Source organism: Poeciliopsis prolifica, unplaced genomic scaffold, assembly GCF_027474105.1.
Source record: "Poeciliopsis prolifica strain line A6 unplaced genomic scaffold, Auburn_PproV2 SCAFFOLD105, whole genome shotgun sequence".
In the NCBI taxonomy this organism is placed as follows: domain Eukaryota; kingdom Metazoa; phylum Chordata; class Actinopteri; order Cyprinodontiformes; family Poeciliidae; genus Poeciliopsis; species Poeciliopsis prolifica.
In genome coordinates, this window is record NW_026562480.1 from 135494 (window position 1) to 156968 (window position 21475).

The 21475-nt window shown below is 38.0% G+C and overlaps 1 protein-coding gene across 1 annotated transcript in view; it reads left to right on the forward strand.

The window, feature by feature from the left end:
* Positions 1–21475, forward strand: part of samd12 (sterile alpha motif domain containing 12) — a 99772-nt gene that overhangs the window by 14908 nt on the left and 63389 nt on the right. Inside the window, exons 2-3 of the mRNA XM_055023677.1 lie at positions 3278–3486; positions 12176–12305. Coding sequence (XP_054879652.1) covers positions 3278–3486; positions 12176–12305 — 339 coding nt within the window. The remainder of the gene's footprint in view (positions 1–3277; positions 3487–12175; positions 12306–21475) is intronic.

A 21475-nucleotide genomic window follows, 5' to 3' on the forward strand; every position in this document is an offset into this window, starting at 1 on the left:
GCCTAATTACAGGATGTTGAAGGCTGTAAGAGATGATAAACTTAAAGGCATTTTACCAGTTTGTGCAGGTTTGAATACATTTTTTTATTCAATCTAATATTTTCTTTTATAAAAATAACATAGATGCCACATATTAAACATTCAAACTTACATTTTGTTGCCTGAAATGTAAGATTTAAATCCATGTATCCTGATAATTTACTCCACATAAACTGGAGTTGTTGTTGGTGTTTGCTGATTTGATCCCAGTTGCTTGTAAACAGCAACGACGGAACGATTCAGTTCTCTTAATTTAGCTCTGGATTCTGACATGTTTCCAGCTCCGTTCACTTCCTGTTTCTCCACATTTCATTGATTAGAAGAAAAGGTGGAAGAATGAACATGATGCGTTCACAGCGCGTGTCAGCGAGAACAGAGGGAAGAATGTAATCGGGCTATTTATAGCAACTGTTGCTGTTTAAAAAAGACGTTTCTCCATCCTCTCCTCCTCCTCCAGCCGCCCGCCCTTCTTTTCTCTTTCTTTTTGCCTAAAACGATGAAAATAGCGCTGCAGATGTCCTTCCTCTCTCCCCCCCAGCTTCCCCTCTTATCATCTCGTCATCCTTCTGTCTCCGTGGTCGGCCCATCGCATTGTTCAGACCCTCTTAGCAGAGGATGTATAATTCATCTCTCCTCCACAGCGAGGTTGCACACCAGTCATGAATTGAGTCGGGGGGGAGAGGAGGGATGGAGGGAAGGATGGAGGGGAGAGGGAACAAGGAACCAATGAGAGGAAGCGGCGCTTCGTGCCGAGCATCTCAAGTCGGGTGTGTTTGAGCCTCGGCCGTCTCATGGAGGTTCTGCAGAGCGTCTATTGCTGTTTTTATTCGTTGGCAACAAAAACAGAATAAATGACATCATGATAAACGGTATTCAAATTTGTTTAGTTATGATATCTGCATAATTAGAAATGCGCTGTTTCAGAAACGTCAATTCTTTTAGAGTAAAACATTATTTTATAGGATGGTGCTGGTGGAGAAGACGGTGAAACGCTGGAAAATCTAAAGCTTCTTTTACCTTTTGAGTCTTAAACATTTTTACTGATTTATACAAAAATAACATGCAAAATTAGCGATGCGCCACTTCCGATACGATACAGATATCTGAGTTTTAGTGTACAGAAAAACGGTGCTGAACCAACTCTTTTGTTTCTAAAGAGACATAAATGTACTAAATTACAAATTTATTTGATAACTCTGCACCACTACAGCACATTTAACTACACCAGTCATTTAAATAACTAACATTGTTGTTGAGGATATGTAAAATATATTTCTCAACATGTTTACGTAGTTTAAGATGTACAAGTTGTAGTAATGCTATGACAAAAGTTACATATTTAAATTTTGTTTGAATTTCCATTATTTCTCTTTCTAGACCTCTAGTTAGGTTTGTAACAAAAAAGTAATAAATCGTTTAATCGCATGATAAATGAAAATGAACTCAATAATTCCCATTTGCATTATTTATTGCTTCCTCGCTCTACCAAAATCTGGATGATAAAAGTCTTCAGTCTGGAGCTTTTGCCTCAATTAGCCTTGTTTTGAAGGACATTTTTGATTAGAGGGTAAACAATTAAATTTATTTGATGTTTTATTTTGGATGTTTAAAATGTCTTCCAGTTCCAGTGCTAAAAGTTAATTAGAATTGTAAGTTTATCTTCCAGAATGTGTTCTTGCATTATTTTGCCTTTACTAATATGTTACTTAAAAAATGGTCTCAAAATAACAATATTACCATTTATCAGAATAACTTCTGGGGTAATTTATCGGCCAGTAACATTTGCCATTATCGCGACAGGCCAAGCTCCAATCTTCATCCAGAAAGTGCCTTGTGGCAGAACTGCTGATATTTTTAATTAAAAGTGATTCAGCAGATTTCAGTGCCTTGTGTTTGTGCTTAGGGGAGCAGAGCGGACCACCCGGAGTGGATCTGACTCTCCAGCTCCTCATACAAACTACAGCTGCTGGAGTTTGATCTAAATTGTGTCAGACTTGCTGTGGCAGACTGAAATCCCTCTCAGATTCTTTATCTTGGGCTCACTGCTTCGTATTTGACCAACGCAGAGCTGGAATATCATCAGCTTTATAACATTTTGCTGCTTATATTTGGTATATAATCAAATACCATTGAATAAATTCAACGTTCCTTCTAATTTTACACACACACTCTTCTTGGCCTGTTAAGTGAAGCAGAATGTGCAGCAGCTCCTCTCACCTTTGACCCGCAGATGCAGCAGAATCTGCGGGTCGCCTCCTGCTTTCTCATAAATAACCTGCCAGCGCTTTCAGAACAAGCGGGCAGGTTGGAGGATGACAAATAGTCTGTCTGAGTCAGACGTAACAAGTCACACTGCTGGCTGTCGGTTCTGTTTCCGCCTCGCCGCCTGATGAAACTAAAATAGTGTTTTGGCCTCACACTTCATAGAGACACAGGACTAAAAATAAATACTCCAAAGTGAAACGGGCAAAAATAATGGAAGTTTACAAGAAACATGATTCAAACAATCTCCAGATATTCTTATGGTTCTTTATCAAGTGATGACTTGTTTGTGTTTTATCATAAAAGGTGGTGTGAACAACCATTGTTTGACTGTGGTGTAGTTGCTATAATAAAAAATTTCAACTTGCTGTTTTGAGACCCTTTTCAAGTAATGACAAAAACACATTAAAGATCACAATTTTTTAAGACAATTTTCAAGTAATATATTAATGACAAACACCAATAAATTTTAATTGTAAAAAAAAAAAAAACCTCATCAATGGAACTGGAAGATATTTTAAATATTCAAAACAACCAGAAATGGTAAATAAAGCATAAATTAAAACCACACACCACAGAAACCATAAATAAAATGCTTGATGGTGTCTCTGTGAACAGAATTGCCCTTAAAACTATTGATCAGAATGGGAATTATTGACTTCAATTTAATTTATCATGGATTAATTGCTTATTGATGTTGGACCATGATGTGGTTTACTTTTTCTCACCATCTGCTGCCATCTAGTGGACAGTGGAACAATTTCAATCTGAAATAATTTATAAACAGTCATTACTCAGACTCGGTGCTCGTCATTTTATAATTTTTTACAAACCTTTCTGTCATGGTCATCCTCTCACATTGTTACAAATGAACCATATTACATACAGCTTAGGTTAAGTTTTTTGGTTTCAGGAGAAAATGACCCTTTTCTCCTTTTGGTTTATTTATTTTTTCTTCATCTTCCAACCCGTCCAGCTGTTCACTGCAACCTGAGCCAAAATGGCATCGACCACCAGCTGCGTCCCGAGGACATGACTTCCCAGCTGGAGGAGGACGAGGAGTTGGTGGACGCGGAGGCCGTCCTGCTGGACGACGACAGCCCGAGTTACCCGGACCTCCGCCGGCCTTCGTACCACCGCCGCTCCCCGCCGCACCGCTCCGTCTCAGAGTCCGAGCTCACCCGGGTAAGACATTTGTGTTTCTTGTCTGTTTTACGGATGCAAACAATTAGTTGACTTACAATTAACTACTGTATTGGATTCATATTAGTTCAAATGAATCGATTAGCTAGTAACTCGATTAGCTAGTAACGTCCGTTAGACCTTCTGTTAGTGTTGTAATTTGGCCGCCATCCAGCAGTGGGCGCCGCTGGTCATCCTCAAGCGTAGGCATTGATATAGAAACAAAGATGGCGGAGATAATACTGCAAGAAGGAAAATAGTCGGAAGAGAGTCAGGTTTGAGATGCAAAATGCTCTTTATGTGGGTTTGTTTTGAAATAAAAACGTTCGCCAAGCTCTTTAAGTTTCACTTTATTCATCCGAGCTTCATGGTGGAACAGCGTGAACTTTTTATTTAAAAAAATGACCGCTGTGCTACAAAGGCGATGATGTGAGAAAAGCGAGCAGGATGATGGAGGCAAATTGTAACATCACAGAAAAACGCTATGATCCTTATAAAGGAATATTGATTTTTGAGAGCTGAAGCGCTTTGTGGAGTGAAGTTTAAATATTAATGCAAGAGCAGCCACAAACCTTATTTCTGTAAAACACAGAATTAATATTTCTTAAACCACCACTTTATAGGGAAGGCAGCAACCTAGGAGGCCCCTAGCTTTATATTTTATAAATATGTCTACGTTTAACCAAAATGATCTCTTTATTCAGTCAGTATTTAATTCAAATAACACAAATAAATCTTAAAATTCAGTGTTCTAAGAAAAAGTAATCCTTTATGTTATGGAAAGACAGACACCCTCACTGATGCAAGATGGATAAAAAAAGATGTCTGCCAATCAATTACCGTATTTTCTGGACTATTAAGTCGCACCGAAGTATAAGTCGCCTTTTTTGGGGAAATTTATTTGATAAAATCCAACACCAAGAACACATGTCATCCTGAAAGGCAATAAAATAGAATACAGGCAACAACAGGTTGAATAATTGTACGATATGCTAACATTATATGACAAACAACAAACTGAGATCCTGCCTGGTATGTTCACATATTAAGAGTTATTCAGATAACTATAGCATAAATAACATGCTAACAAGTTTACCAAACCATATGTGTCACTCCAAATCACTAAACGCGATGAAATCTTCATCTTCAGTATTGTTTTTAAACAACTCCGCTAACTCCGAAGGTAGCTTCTACAGCACACATTATCAACATAGACCTAGGGGCCCTCTTGCTGTTTAGAGTGAAAATAACATGTGATATGATATAATAATGTGTTAATAATTTCACATATACGTCGCTTCGGAGTATAAGTCGCAACCCCGGCCAAACTATGAAAAAAAAACTGCGACTTATAGTCTGAAAATAAGTCGCAGTCCATCAATTGTTAGTTGATGGACCATAGAAATAAAATTTTAGATTGACTCGTAATTTGATAACTTCCGTCCCTAGTTTGTTCTCAAACATCTTCCGTAATAGTTTGAATTGATATTTGGATCTGAAGAAATTGTTTAAACCAGAGCTCTGACTCTGACTAAACCAGGGAAGGTTTAGTCAGCCTGTTTTGCAAGTCTGTCATTTGTTGTTACGTATGAACAGAGTGATCCTTTACTTCCTCTCCAGAAATGGAGTGATACGAGGATGGAGGCAGGAGCGGCTGCTTCTAATGCACAGACGCAGGCTCAGGTTCTCCTTTCTCAGAGTAAAACATCTGGTAATCAGCTGTCAGTCTGAGCGAGTGGAAGCACTTAGAGTGAGAAAAGGGCTCGGTGTAAATCCTGGATGAGCCACTTAAAAACCAGACAGAGCCTCTTATTCGTTTAAAACACAAGGTGCGTTTCCTTTTCAGGAATGGATTTGCGCAGAACAAAAATAGTTTTCTGAGGTGGTTGTTTATCTTTCTCTGCTGGTACTGGAGTAAAACCAGATTATCTGGGTAGAAATTCCCCTAGAAAACCGGCACTGGTCGACATTCTTACAGTCTAGCTGACTAATAAACAACATGGATGGTGAAACTTTGCAGCTTCAGACTGTTTTTCTCTTGCTTCTCATATGAAAACACTGGAAAACTGTAGCTACTAAGAACAAATAAACATGTTTTAGATTGAACATGCAGTGTAAGCCTTGGCTGTATATTTTTAAATCGAGAGGCAGCTCATGATATTCAATTATCTTATAGTGGTTAATTTATTTCAGCAGTTAAGAAGTTTAAACGTGTAGTGATGGAGTTCAAGGCTTTTATAATTACTTTTGATTATGGTTGGCACTCAGTGAAAACATAAGAATTAAATTATTTAGACAATTAGAAACTTATGGAAGACTAACTAAAACAGAGGTTTTATGGCTACTGTATTGACAATTTAAAATAAAAAATCAATTAAAAAAAGTTAGTTGAAGGAAAAACTGTTATAGAAGGGAATAACTGTTGCAAAAAGAATAACTCAAGTGTATTTAGAAGCAAAGCACATTCAAGAGTTTGGACCAATAGATATTTCATATAAGTTGTCTGTTGGCTTTCATATAAGTTGTCTGTTGGCTAAAATTTCAGTATAATTTTATTTTCTATTTTACTGATGCAGTACAATTTTCTGAGAAACTGAGTTTTATATTATGTTATCTTTAATTCAAAACAAAAATAATTACTATAATAATTAACTATTCAATTGCATTTTAATTTAATGAGCTGTACCTAAAGCTATCATAAACCAATTAACATCTGTAAAGTAATGCTGGGTTACCAATAAATGTTACTACTAGCTTTGTGCTAAGGTTTATGGAGAATCCAATTCATTGCTAACAGTTAGCATTCGTGCCTTTTTCATCGGACCAAGAGTATACTAATATGTACACTTAAAATAACCGTATATTTAAAAATTCACAGGAATATTTTCTTTAAAAGCTAAACAGAAATACATTTTGTTTGGGTAATTAAATAGTTTTGTTGTTAAAGTTTTTTTTGATGAAATTGTCAAGACAACAAGCAGCTGGTTGTTTTGGCAACCTGTGGTTTTCTGGGTAGAAAAATGCTCCTTTTCAACCTCAAAGAAACATTTTGGGCAGAAAAAGTGCTTGCTAAACTGCCTGTTGTTAAAGATGAACCAGTCTGGAAATGAATGAAGTAAAAATAAAAACCTCAAATTGCCTTCAGGAAGCCTGGAGTGCTGCTCATCAAGACTTTGGTGATGGCTGCCTGGAGGCAGCCAGTTAAAAATTAGCACTGGTTTAAAACTTTTGCACTATAATGCATAATTGAAGCGACAGAGCTCGCCATCTCAGTGTCAAGTGTCTGCATTAGAGTTAACATCCTCGCTCTTTTGGAGAATTTCCAACAGATCAAGTGCATTAAAGCTTAAATTATGAATAATGTTAATGTTTTCCATTAGGCAGCCTAACAGCGTTCATTAATACATGCAGAAGCTGAGCTAAACCGAGCTGCAGCAGGTTAACTTCAATTAAAGTCACAGTGACATAATGGCCCAGACACTGGATTTAGCTGGTGCTGCGCTTTAACATGTGATTTCAAATTAAATCCTTCAAATCTGATTTTTCAGAGCCGTATTATTTAAAATAGGAACATAAGCTGCTCTTTTTTGGGGGAACTAAACTCGAGCATGTCAAATATTTAGTTTGTTTCAGGGGAAAACACTTTTTTAACCCTAAAACAGTCAGGAGTGGAAAATAAAAAGAAAAAAATTAATAATTTGATGTTATTAATCATTTTTGTAGGTCCTAAAAATGTGCACATTGATTTCAGATTTAGAATTTTATTCATTGTATCTTCCAGGATATGTTGCTGTTACAGTTTAAAAAATCTACACAGTTACACAATATAGTATTGTTTGGTCATTTGGATCTATTGTAGCACTTTTAAATTAGATTTTATTCATTTTCACCAAAGCAATATAATAATTCGTAAAGTGAAACAAAATCCACTTTTTGTGATGAACAAATGGAACTGAAAATGGCATAAAACAAAACATAGCAAAACTCTTAATGCTTTATCTTTTTCATATTAAACAAAACATAGGCTTAATGAAAATTATATTTAATAGTCATTTAAGTTATTTTCATCCAAACACATATGGTAATTAATTAAATATGACTGTAATGTTACTTTATTTATATTTTTCTCCTAAAACTTAATTTTTTTCCCCTTATTCCTAAAAAATATGCATTATTTTTTCTCCATTTTGCTGTTATTTACTGTGTTTGTCACATTAAATCCCCAATAAATACAAATACTGTAAATAAATTTCAAGCACCTTAAGAAATAATTTAATATAAACAAAAATTAAGCAAACCAAATCACTGCTGTATTTGTAAGACCAAACGACAAAAGAAAAAATATCTTTAATTTGACTCTGATTAAATCTTAACACCTCGTAATGTCGCTATTTCAGTGCAGCTATATTTCGGTTAATCTCATCAACCGTATCGCTTTCTGAATCCGTGTTGCTGATGAATCATCGCTTGGGTTTATAATGGAGTCAGAGCTTTTCACCACAGATTAAACATGATGTATAAAAACCAATTGGAGTCAAAAGGGAGCCAACATCCACACCAAATCATCTATCAATACGCAGCTCAAGGTGAGTTCATCTCGTCTGGGTTCAACACGCCCTGCTGTGTTTTATGGACCCGACCAAATATGAAGATCGTGGGCCTCTGAAGGGCCGCCTGCGCGCTCCTTGAGTTCAGGCTGCAGCCTGAAAATCCAATTTCAAACAGAGGCTTCGTATGAAAGCCTCGTAATTCATCCGGGACGCACACGCCGCCTCCGCCGCCGTGTTCGTGTGTCTTGCAGATTAATTAAGAGGAGGGTCGGGGTGGGGGGTTCATCTCCTGCCAGGTCTGGACTGAGAGAGATGGACCGATTGAAAAAGGAGCCGAGGGACAGCAGAGCTGCCAATTAGCCGCGCAGCAGAGACAACGTGGAGCTTTGAGGCTCCAGCAGCCGGTCACTTGGTGCCAATCAAGACCAGCTAAAGAAATTCAACTCTAACTTTGCTGGAGACTAGAAATGCACATTTTTCAGTATCTTAACGATTCAATTCAGATATTTAGTGTCATGACTTGATTCAGAAACCAATTTCTCTGTTCAAATGGTGACTGACGAGAGAAGAAGATGGTGTAAACAAATAGTGCATGAAAGAAAGCACAACTCTGGAAGGCAAGACAAATAATTAAATAAAACAAATATACCTGAGTGAATATAAAAATACAGTAGAAACAAAGAAACTACTGGGGTGAATAAATGTTTCAGATGAATTATTAATATAGAACATTTATTTGAACAATAATATAAGGTTCCATACTACAATAAAGTATTGGGGCTGAGAGAAAAAACATGAGTTAATTTCCGACTTAAAACTCTGAAAAATTTAGATTGTCAGAAATTATGTAGAAATTACAAGAACTTTCTGATCTTGAAAAGTAAAAAATTTACAAGGAAAAACAAAAAGAAAATTTGAGTTTGGAAAGTTAAACCCCTGTTAGAAAAAAGCAGGTAGGCGTTATGTGTTCACATATAGTGGTGTTATTAAATAACGTAATTAAAATTTAGGAGAAAAAAACCCTAACTTGGTTGCAGTCATTGCAGGCGCCTTCCTCTTCATGGTGCAGTGTTCTGTTCGGACACCAGGGGGCACTATGCGACAGTGAATCCTGCTGGTGTGGAGGTTTAATGTAAATCTGCAGTTTCTTGCTGGATAAAGACAAGAAATCAACTGAGACCAGGAATGAACATTTGTGCAGCAGTTTAAGTTTTCAGATTATAGAGTTTACAAGATGATAGATCTACTGTGGGGTTTTATTTTAAACTTTGCTTTAAGCAGTGGATTAGTTTCAGTTCTGCCGTAGCGTTCCCACTTCCATCAGAGAGGTATTGATTTCTCTCTATGATAAATTTGGAAGCTGTATTCTGTTGTTCCATTTACTCTGGGGCATTTCACACTTTAATTGGTCATGTCCGATACAACAATAAAAACGACACAATGTGAAGTATAAAATATAAAGCTGGGTTGGAGCTGTAGATTTACCACCGTACTATTTTGGTTTTGCTTTTTTGCGTCTAAATGTTTCTGTTAATCAAACTTTTATATAAGCAAAACGAAAACCAGAGAAAATCAAAAGTGCAGTTTTTAAACCATCTTTACATTTAAAAGACTAGAAGAATATAAACAAAAAATCTTCCAGTCCAGAGCAATGTTGATCAATTAAATTACACTGTGCATGTTTCTTTGATAATTAAGACAAGTTATTTACAAATAGTGACAAGAAAGTTGCAAGAATATGGATAGAAACACTTATTTAATTGTGACTCAATTAATTAGAGGAATATAAAGTTATCCAAACCAAAATGGTCGTATATGAGAAACCAGTCTTGCTGCACTTGGTAAGTTAATTATGAAACTGATTTATACAGTTTGGGAAAGCTGCATTCCTTTATACTCGGGGATAGAGAACATTTGAAAACAGGACCTAGGTCAAAAGATCTAAAAAAGAAACAAATCATGCCCTCATGAATGAAATTCAAGAATGAATCAGAGAAAGCAGTAGCTACGTTTCCATTACAAATGTGCACAAAACGTTTTTAGAGATTCCACTAATAAGTCATTTAAAACATGCCGTGCTATCATCACTTCCTGTCGTCGTCTTCTTTGTCTTTTCCTCCAGTAGCAACATCCTGTTGTTCATCATGCTTATTGTTTGATGTAAAAAAAATGTATCCAGTGTGTTTTCTAGAAAATTTCTGAGCTCTCAAAATTTGAGATCATAAGCTAATTTTTGACTTGTAAGACTGAAAATTTCTGACATTAATCAAACATTTTTTTTTTCTAGCAAATATTTGACTTCTGGAACTGAAATTTCCTGGCTGTTTCCAAAAAACATTTTGATCTCAAAGTTTTAGTTTTTTGAATTTTAAATTTTTTATCTACCATGGCCCGTTGTGGTCTCTCTCTCTCTGCTGGTTGGCGAACAGGAAGGTACCAGGTAGCCTTTCGTAGCGGCCCGATGAGAACAGCTACGGGCTAAATCAGTGCAGAATGTAAAACACAGATGGCCGTTGACTCACAAATGGGTTCATGGAAAAGAAGAGCCTCTCATGTCAATCTGCTGAGTCTACTCCACAGCTTTGGCTTCTTTTTATTTTTTATTTCGCTACCTCATCTGTCAGCTTCTCCTCTCCCTCTTCTTCTCCTTCCTTCTCCATCTTGGCTTTCCTCTCTACTTCGTCGCCTCAGGGCTTCCAGTCAGGGTTAATTAGCACAGAGTCGAGTTGTGTTTAATGGTTAATGTGATTTCTTCCTGTGACAGCACCCTGTCTCTTCTATATACACTCAACATCTATCCATGCACACTTGCGTTGAGAGTTGCGACCTCTTCTACACGCCCGCACACTCGCCTGCTTGCTTTGGCTGTCTGTCATTTCACCTACACCCTGGAGATACCGACCATATGCCCAAACCAGCGTGCGCCTCTCCCCCAATTTCTTTCTCTCTAGGAAGCTAGATATAGAGCGAGTGGGAGTAGTGGTGGAAGAAAAGAAACAGGTGAAAAGCTGTGGGGAGAAAAAACCCGTTCCATCTGACAGGGACTGTAGGAGATTGAATTTGGGGCAGAGATGATGGAAGCAGCCAAAAGGGAAAACCAAGGACTTTCCTCTGCTACGCCGCGGCACAAAGCAGCCCGAAGAGCAGGTTGTAGATGTGAAATTTTAATCACTTCTCTGTTTGCAAATTTAATAGCCTCTTAATCAGAATCAGAAGCACTGCAGACACTTTGAGGAGAGATCATAAGGCGTTGCCTGCTGTTGAAGTATTTTGGTTTCTGAAATGTGAGGAACATTTCTGGCTATTCAAGGACTTTTATGAGCCATTTTTATGTCAGCCAAGGAAGCTCAGTGAGCTGTAGCTGAAGAAAGTACAGAACATAAGCAAATTAAGAAATGCTTAATTTGACACCAACTCAGCAAGAAAGCACACTGAAACTGCTCAGAATACATCTAAAAATTAGTGCGCCACCGACTGGATGTAGTGAGAAACAACGACCTCAGCTTTCTGCTCCGTGTTGCACTAAACAGCCGCCAGTAGGATGGAGTTTGTTCACCCAACCAAAGAAAATGGATCCACAGAACCAGCCAGGTTACTACTTAGTCACAACATTGATCCATTCAGCGGTTGATAAATATAGATGTTTTCGGTTAATGGTTATCTATAAATAATTATGTGTAGAGGTTGCTACAATTGATAGTTACCAAACAGGCACACCCACTATAAGAAAACAAGCGCACACAGTGCAACACTTTCATTCTACTGGCTGAGAGGTTGCCAGGCGAGGGTGTTTTTTTACTGTGAGCACAAGCAGAAAATGTTTCACAAGCGAGCAGAAAGGTTTTCAAGTGGAGATTTGATCCGAGCAGAGACGGGTTTGAGAAAGCACAGTGAGTATTTAAAAGAGAGCAGAAGTTTGGAGTACAAGCATTATAATAAAACATTTGCTGAAACATGTTTTGAAATTTTTTTTAGCAAGTAGTAAAATTATTAACACCAGTTCACAGATTTTGGTGAAACTTACTGTGAAGTTAGGGGTAGTTTAAGACTTTTAAGAAATGACCCATGACAGATTTAGATTTGAAAGGTCGCTCAGTGAATGCTTTCTGATTTATTTTTTTCATTTTTTTCCTCTCATTCAGCCTGGATACGTGAAGCTGTCCAAACCAGTGGCCCTGTGGACTCAGCAGGATGTTTGCAAATGGCTGAAAAAGCACTGTCCCAACCAGCATCAGATCTACAGCGACTCTTTCAAACAGCACGACATCACAGGTACGTTTCTGAACCCAAACAGCGACCATTACGATCAACAGGTTTCGCACAAGAGCCTTAAGCTTGTATTATGGCTGCTGGACACAATGAGTTATTAAAAAATGTAAGTCTCCAATGCAACCAAGCCTTTATAAAACTATAAATGGTTAATATTTTCTTTCTGTTTTTAAAAACTTTAAGTTGATCCTTAAGAACAAAAATGTGGTTTCAACCATGTTTTTCTTTTGTGGATATGTTTAACATTTTCCCCATTTCTGTCTATTAAATAAATTATTTTATTTTGTACAATGTTACTTTATCTTTCAGCCACCATAATCTTCAGCCTCAAGCTTTTATGTACCTCAAAATGCTGTGAAACGTTCCCGTTGTGGGTTTATCAGAGCAATGTAGTTCTGCTGCTGTCAATATATCCATCCTTCCTTTTTAGCTCCTATTTTGAAAAAAACAAGTGAGAAATGACCATGAAATCTGTCTTCTGACCTAAACTTGGAGACAAACCAGCTCCTCTTTCTTCCAACACTCTTCATAAGTTTCAACATCTTGCTTCTGAGAAGCCAGGTTTCATTCATAACCTCCCAGGTGCGCTCCACACCTGCTGTCTGGCTAACAGCCCACCCGTCTGTCCATCCCTCCCCTCCTCTCTGTCTCTGTTGCCACGTCAATCACTCCCCTAACGAGGCCCTTCAAGGTGACCCTGGGTCTAACAGCGCTCCAGTCCTCATAGAAACAGACGACCATTAATTTTCACGGCGTTCTTCTCTCTCACAGCCCGGCTGGTCACACTAATATGTTTATTTGTTGCTCCTGAGGAAATCCTCAACTCGGCGACCGGCTGGAGACATAAATCTTGCGATGAGCGGCGCGTTGAGTCACTCTTTGATGCAATTTTAACCGCTGTATGTCTACGTGGAGCTTCAACATCACCTGTTTAATGGAGTGAAAATATGAATCTTTCTGCTTTGCGCCGCGAATTGCGCAAATGTCTCATCAGCTGCAAAGAGGTCGAATAAATGACCCATGGTTCATTGCATGCCTGCTGAAGCGCCGCTTCAATTTGACAGCAACTCCCAAGGAGAAACATTTTAGAAGCATTTGATTTGTTTTCTTTTCATTCAGGTTGTAAACTATCACACTTTGATAGATTGATTGTGATTTTTAGGTTTTTGCACCGAAGTGGATTGATGTGGTTGAAACATAATTTGCTGCTGGTTTAGAGAAGATTAACACAAACTACCACTAAAAACTCTTGCTTGGTATGTCTGAGTAGTTTCTGTATTTTTCTCAAAAGAAATCACTTTTTGTGTGAAAAAATACATAAAGTTTTATTAGGGTTATCTCAGAACAAAGTTAAACATCACAAGGTTTCTTAGAAGCCAAAAGCATTTTATTACACCAAGACTGCCAATTTTCTCCATCACTGCAAAAACACAAAATCTTACCAAGTATATCTGTTCTAGCTTTTAGTGCAAATATCTTAGTATACTTCAAATAAGACAAAAATATCTTACAAGTCACTTTTCAGCAAGAAAGTACTAAAAAATCTGTCTGTACTTTTTCACCAATATTAAGGAATTATTGACTTCAAACAAGCTTCTTTATCTACTTAATTACTGCTCTGAATATGGTGTTGATAGTTTTGTTTCAAGTATACTTTATAATATATCTGCTTCTGAATTTTCTGCAGCCATTTATTGTAAAGAAGGAATTAAATAAGAACTATAGACTTATACTTTCAAACTGAGACAATTGGGAGATAATGGCGCGCAGAAAATCTGCAAGTAATTCAGTTTGTCTCCACATTTGGCATTAATTAACAGAAGCCAATTAAAATGGTTTAAGCCTTACCATTTGGACTCACAAGGCAATTTGCATCCTAATCAATCTTAGGAATATTATGCCAACATTCTGTTTCATTTCAACGCAGCAACAGAATAAACACAACTAACCAGTGTAACACTGTTGGGAAAACAATCATGTGTAGACAAGCAAACAAGGAGTTTGAATATGTTTATGTGAGAATACAGGCATGCATCTGAGATAGGAGATTATCTGTTTGTTCGGTGTGTTTGTCAGACTCTACTTGTGACCTTTTCATAATTGAAACCATATGAGGAAGGCCGGGGTCTGGCTTCCTTGCGCCAGACTTTTTCTTTTGCATTCAGTGCACTGTATTCCCATCAATCCATCCATAACTGAATACCTCTTTTCGACTGCCAGCGGTGCTCAATCTCACTTGTCTTGGCAACATTGTCATCCCTTTCACTAAGTACCAAATCAATAAGCAGGCTCTCTTTTCTAGATCATAATTCAAACAGACAATCGCGTCCGCCCTCTTTAGACATAAAGCAGCAGCATGGGGAATGCATTTCACAGCGTACCGGGCGCGTGCAACATTTTAGCATCGAGCGACTTCAGTATGCAGCAACCGCTTCACTGCTGTAACCTCTGCCAAAGGAATCAATGCTTCCCGTCCTCCCTCCAGCCTCCACTGCCAAGAAGACGCCTCCCTTCCTCAGTCCTCACCTCCCACCCCCAACAGACACGGCTGCAAATATGGCTTTAACACCCAGCTTCTATTTAAAATCCATTAAAGCATGTTAGGGCATAATTAGATATTAGTTCCTAATCCGTCATCTTTACAATGAGGAAGCTTGGTAAAGATGGTAGGAACTGGTTGGTGTGACGTTATTTAGCAAAATACTGACATAAAAAGCACTGTATAGTTTTTGCAACAATTGGGAATTTCAAATTCCAACAAAAAGGGGCAGTATTCTGTCTTTTCAGGGACATAGTGCCATTTTATAGCACAGCCACATAAATATGTTGACTTCAGTTGTTATGGAAAAGCTGTATTTATCAAATATGGCTTTGTAATTTAACTTCTTGAATTTGGGCCTCTCTCTCTTTAAGAAGCTTCTTTGCCTTCTGAAACTCCGCCTTCAGAAAGTCAACATGGCTCCTCTATTAACCCCGTAACAATGTTTTTCCAGTATTTCACTGAGAATGAACTTCTATTATGAGCTCAGCAGATGCTCAGTTTCACCAGGTGTTTGCTAACTGCTAATGGCTAGTTTAAAGGAGCTGAGTGGTTGAGGAGGAGCTGTGTCTCGAAGGCGGGGCTACGTCCACCCAGACGTTTTGCCCCATTTAAAGGGGCAGTATTATGTGTTTCCAAGGACATAGTGCTATTTCAACTATATTAACTTAATTTTGTTATAAAAATGCTATACATATAAAATATATATATAAAAAAACAATTTTTGTGATTTAATGTCTTGGAATTGAGCCTTAGTCTCTTTAAAATATTTTCTAATTGCTGCTGGCTAGACTGAAGGAGATGAATGGTTGAGGAGGAGCTGTGTTTCGAAGGCGGGGCTACGTCCACCCAGGCGTTTTTACACAGCTGAATGGTTGCCATGAAAATTAAAATGTCTCAAAAGTGCATGAGAGAATCAAAGCAACACTCCAGGTGTTTTTGATGAGAGAATGAGATTCTAGCCTGATTTAAACCTAGAAAAATGTAATGTTACACAATACTGCTCCTTTAACAATGTTTCCAACTAAGATATACCTTCTGATTGATTTCAAAATATTATTTTTATTTTTATGTGGGGGCAACCATTTCATTTTTTTCTCTTCAGTCTGGGAAAGTTTCCCTCACAAAACTCAGTGATATATGGTGTCATAAGCCCTTGCTCTGAATAATTAATAGCCTGTAATATTAGTGGTTAAATGAAGGGTGGCTGGAGTCCTGCTACTCTATCCACCCCGCTAGTCAAACACGTCATTTCAGCTGCCTGGAAAATACCAACGAGCGCAGGCAGCTCTGGACGAGACATTTTCTGCCACTGGAGTGTCTCACATTGGATACTAAATGTATATTTGATGAGGCCCAAAAAAAGGACAAAAGGTGACAAAGTCTATTTCAGAACAGTCGAGGACACGCAGAAACTAACCACAACAGCCATTTAGCCCTTCGAAGATGAATTGTGCAGGCTGCCGCCGGCTGCTGTCATAGAAATGCAGCTGGTTAATGGAGAAAAAGACATACAGCAAATGAGTCAAACAGACTGAAGTAACAGGGCTGCACATCAGCTGGGAAGCTGCAGCGTAGCATGAAGATTTCTTCTTTCCTCCTGATGGACCATTTCTTGGACAGTTTGATACTGAGATGAAATAATGATTAATTATACAAATTATAGCTGCTGATTTAATTCAGATCAGCAATTATGGAAACCAAAGGTGTGTAAAAATGCATTTATTGATTCATTAGCTACCTCTAACAGCTATAGCTTAAGTGTCCCAGATCCTACAGCTTTAGACTTTAGTAGCCTTACATGTGGGATGTTTTTTTTTCTCAAGCTTTTCTTGTTAAACAATTTTTACTGTATGAATTTCTAATCATGACTTGGAACAGCCGTCTCTAGCACTTAAATAGTTGTTTCTCGTTGTTGCTCACCGTATCGACATGGTGCAGTTTGTGCTAAATAATCCAAACTAATTGGAAAAACTGCTATTCACCTCCTCACCTGTGGTGGCACTGCACCAAGAACTACTGAAGAAAATGACAGAAACCTCAGGCACAAGCTCAACTCCCTCCCTCACAAAATGTAAACAAATATGGAGCAGCATCAGAGTTTGGTGTTTGGAGGATTTCTCTTTTGTGAGTCATTCTTCCCACTATTGCCGGACATTTCGGTTTGATCAGGTTCTTTTTACCCAGAATGCCCTGCACTATTGACACTTTCCAACTACATAAGTTAACCATTGAGGTGCCATGATGGCCTCAGAAGTGCTACATGATGGTGTTACCAATGATTAGATGCTACCTTCTCCATAATGCAATATTTGATATTTTTCTAATCATAAAGTATAAAATTCTTGCGCTGTAAAAAGTGTTTGCTACAATCCCGTGAATAAACCGTCGGCTGCCAGTCGTTATGATTAACAGTTTCTATCCATCGCCGCCATCTTTCCTCTCTAAAAGTTACAAAATAAAATGACGCGTTCGGTTTGCAGCCTTGTCCGTGCTGCATCCTGTGATCATCTTTAAAGTGAAATAAACTAAAAAAGAAGCTGGGTTCAAAGGAGCGCATTGGTTGTTTTGATGTCTGTCATGACGTCTGTTTGCTTTTTTGGTCTGCTTCAGAGTTTGATTACACGTTCACACCTCATCAACCCGTTCTTTCTAGAGATCATTTATCCGAACTAGAGTTTGGATTAAATTCCAGCAGAAAGATCCCTGAGGTGCCCCTAACCGCACCCCCCTCTCCATGAATACATCCTGAGTTTCTGTCCATGAATCCATAAACGTATTGATTATACGGGGATCACTGGTGAAGTTTGTAATCAATCTGCACTGACAGCAAGCCGGACTTTGTGTCAAGAGTGTGGAAATGTCTTATCTTTGACCAAATGGCCCTTAAAAGCACCCTTGACGAACCATTCTTCTGCACCACCCATAAAAGTTGGATAAACTCTTGAGTTTTCATAAACAAAACCATGGAAACCACATTCACTGAAACAAACACAGCTCAGTAAAAATATGTGGTCTTGATTGGAGGAAGACTTTTCTGAATGTGACTATTGACTGCAATCAATAGTCACATTCATCGTGAGGTGGAAATCAGTCAAAAAAAAAAGGTAGATTTTAATGACAATCACGAACAGTCATGCTTGAAACTGCCCACTTGTAACTGAATTAGCCAGAACGCATTTTAATGCCAAGTCTGAACAGGATCTCTATTGTTCCACAGATGAGACAAAAAATGAGCAGACAGCTGACAGGAAGTGTTAAAAAATGTGCTGCTGTTGTAGAACATTAACCTGAGGAAACAAACTCAAATTCACCAATCTCTATTAAATTGAGGTGATGTGTTAATGACCTTTGTGCACCTGTTATTTTTATTTCTACCTGCAAAATGAAGCAAACTCCTGGTGAATCAATGCATATATGTGTGTGCATTTTGTGTTTATATTGAAGCGGATGTAAACAAATGCACTCTAAGCTCCCATTCATCAAAGCCGCAGTTTACTGTGCCAGGCTGTAGCTGCAGATTAATCAGCTTCAGCACAACACGGCTGCTCACCCACCACTCATTAATCCGATTCTCAGGCACAATGTGGTTGTGTGCACATCACCCAGTCTTTGTAAAATATGTGTGTGCAACATGCTTCGCTGCATTTGTTCTTTATATAGTGGAAGAATCTTAAAAATAATGAAGTCGTACAGACATTAAGAAGTAAAAATTAATGATTCCTTCTCTGTTCTTTTTGCCACCTTTCTGCGACATGTATCACCTGTATACCCAATATCTCCAGCTTTTCTTTTTGTGTTCAGGATTGCATAATATTGAGCATAATGCTAACAGCTTCTGTTGTTTCAGTGGAATAGGCAGAACTCAACAGACTAAAATCTCTATGAATAATTGTGTACTAAAGACGTGATGAACATGTTTTGTTTAGCCCATAGATCTATCCTAACCTGTTCAACGAACTATATTGGGTCCCTTTGAAGTTGTAATCTTTGTTTATACAGTTTTAAGTTGACTTTTCAAAAGCCTTACTGGACACCAGACCTTCCTATAACGCTGCTTTTCTGAAATATAAAACATAATTTTATGTTTTTGTGAATGAAGATGTAATTTGTAAGACTGAATAGCATCTCTGCTTAAACATCTTTTTGTATGCTCGGGTTGAATTGATGAGAAATACTCATTTTAAAATTAATGCTCTGCACAGTCGTTTTTCAGACGACTGTTGAAAAATCTTTTTTACATTTAGAAATCCACCTACTTGCCCAAACCACTTCACTGAGACGGGAAGCTTCCATTGTGAAGTGGAAAGTAAATATTTTACTGAAGCAGTGAGATATTTTTAATGTTTTAAGATTGTTAAGTGAATCAGTTTCTGTAACTCTATTGAGTAAGCAGCAGAAGTCTTAATATTTAGTTTTCACCTCTACTTTTTCCTTCTGTTTCAGGAGCTTTTTTTTACAGCTGATTTGCCTTTCCCCCCTGCTCACTATCAGACATTCAACTGCTTCCAAAGCAACTCTTTCTCTTACCTCATTTATTTCCTCCTGACCACTTTCCACTTCTCCAGCCCTCGTCTTCCTCCCCCTTTCTTCCTCCTCTCCTCCTGGCCATGCTACACTGCACAGTGCATTAATAGTGGTATGAAAAATTCCCCGCTGAGACATGGTGGGATCGTCGATGCCACCTCAGAACTCAGACCTCAGAACTCAGAACTCCTCAGAACTGGAGGAACAGAGAGTTAAAAGGCTTGGACTCCTTACAGAAGTTGTTCCACCCCACTGATGTTGCCTTGCTGACAAGGAGGCATGGTACTTTGGCTGAATGTTGAGCTGAGTGTTTTTTATTGTAATCACTGGTATTCTTATATCGCAGTAATTGCAGCACTTCACTGGCTTTGCTCTGGCTTTTTTTAAAGGCAACAGTCTGGTTTTGTAAGTGAAAGATTCATGCTGGTTGCTTCTGTACATGCAAATATCTAAAAAAGAAATGATTCAACCTGGGATTTGCTCAAAAAGCTTTCTGAACTTGTTTTTTCCTAGTATGTTTTGGCATACGGATGTTTGACTGGTCCGATGTTAGAGCCCTAAGATCTCAAAGGACGCAGTCACCTACTCCATTAAATTATCATTTTATAGATACGATTTAGACTCTCAGACTGATGAATCTACATCTTGATCTGCTCCTTTCAATTTTTGCAGTTTTATTACGAGCAAAACTGATCGACCAACACAAAGCAATCAATGACTGAAGTGGAAGGAATAACAGGTCAATGCATTTCTTTTTAAAATAACTCAAGCTCTGTTAGATTGGATGGTGTTCTTTCTAAGTCAGCTTTTTCTTAAAGGTTACAAATTATGCTTTCATAAATAGATTAAGCCAGGGCGACACAAAATGTGTACATTCATTTTGCACAATCATTCTTAGATGAGATTTTAGTTGGTGCCACTTTAGCTCCTTTCATTTTTGGGTCACTTAAAATTTTGTAACTTTATCAGCTGCTGCTGGTCACATCCCGTAACTCAATCTCTACACTTGAAAATGGCTGCAAAAAGATGCACAATTACACAACCGTACGTCTTTGAAAAGCATTAGTAGAACCTCATGCACAACCAATAAGAATGCAGCAAGTGGTTTCTAGATGGAAAGTCGGCAGCAAAACACTTGTTTATTCCAGCAGCCATTGTACAGCACATACAACAGTAAAACCAGATGACCAAAGGTGCTGGAGCTCTGCTAGGGTTGCTAGGTAACAGAGCAGCGCCGATTGAATGTGACTCAGCAATTGGAAGTGTGCTAAAATGACTCATTTTCCAGACACCAGAAAAAACATTAACTTGCTGTCCAAAAAAATGGCTGGGAGTTTTGTTTGTTTTTCTCTTTTTGCTATTTTAGAAGCAGTAGAGACCTAAATGGAAGAACAAAAACACATAAAATTTGAATGTTAACAATTTCTCAACAAAACTAGATTTCTGGAGTGCTTAAAAAGTTTAACATGGATTTCCGCAGCTCCTCCAGGCACCATGAGCCACCTTAGTTGTGTCATTTCCAGTCATTTCATGCTCTTTCTATTTTTAGATGATGATTGCTGGGGAACATTAATTAATAAACACCTAGAAACATAGACATGGTTAAAGTTTTACAAACAATATCTCAAGCTTTGAACAACATTCCAAAATGAACTGTTCAAACATCAGAGATCGTCCCAGAACATTTGTTTTTAAACCAGTATCACCAATAAATTATCAGATTAACTCTAATGGAAATTGGAATGGGCTCACCAATTAGATTTTAAGTGAAAAATTTTCAGCTTTCAATTAACTGTTTTGTCTTTCTGTTGGTCTATATTATAAGATGCAAATTAAAAAAAATTGAAGCCTGGTTGCAACTTGACAAATCATTAAAAAACTTAGAGGAGTAAGAACTTGTACAAAGAGCCTCTGGTCTGTATCTACATCAAGTTATGTCCTAATTTGACCACACTGCCTGATGCTGCAGCTGTTTTTCATGCTAATATACTGGAAATCCCAAATATCATCAATCTTGCAGTGTGTGTCATGCTCAGTTGTCTCCCTTATACCTGCAGTTATTGACAAGAGATGTTACAGGAGCAAAAGAGAGAAATGTGAGTCTCAG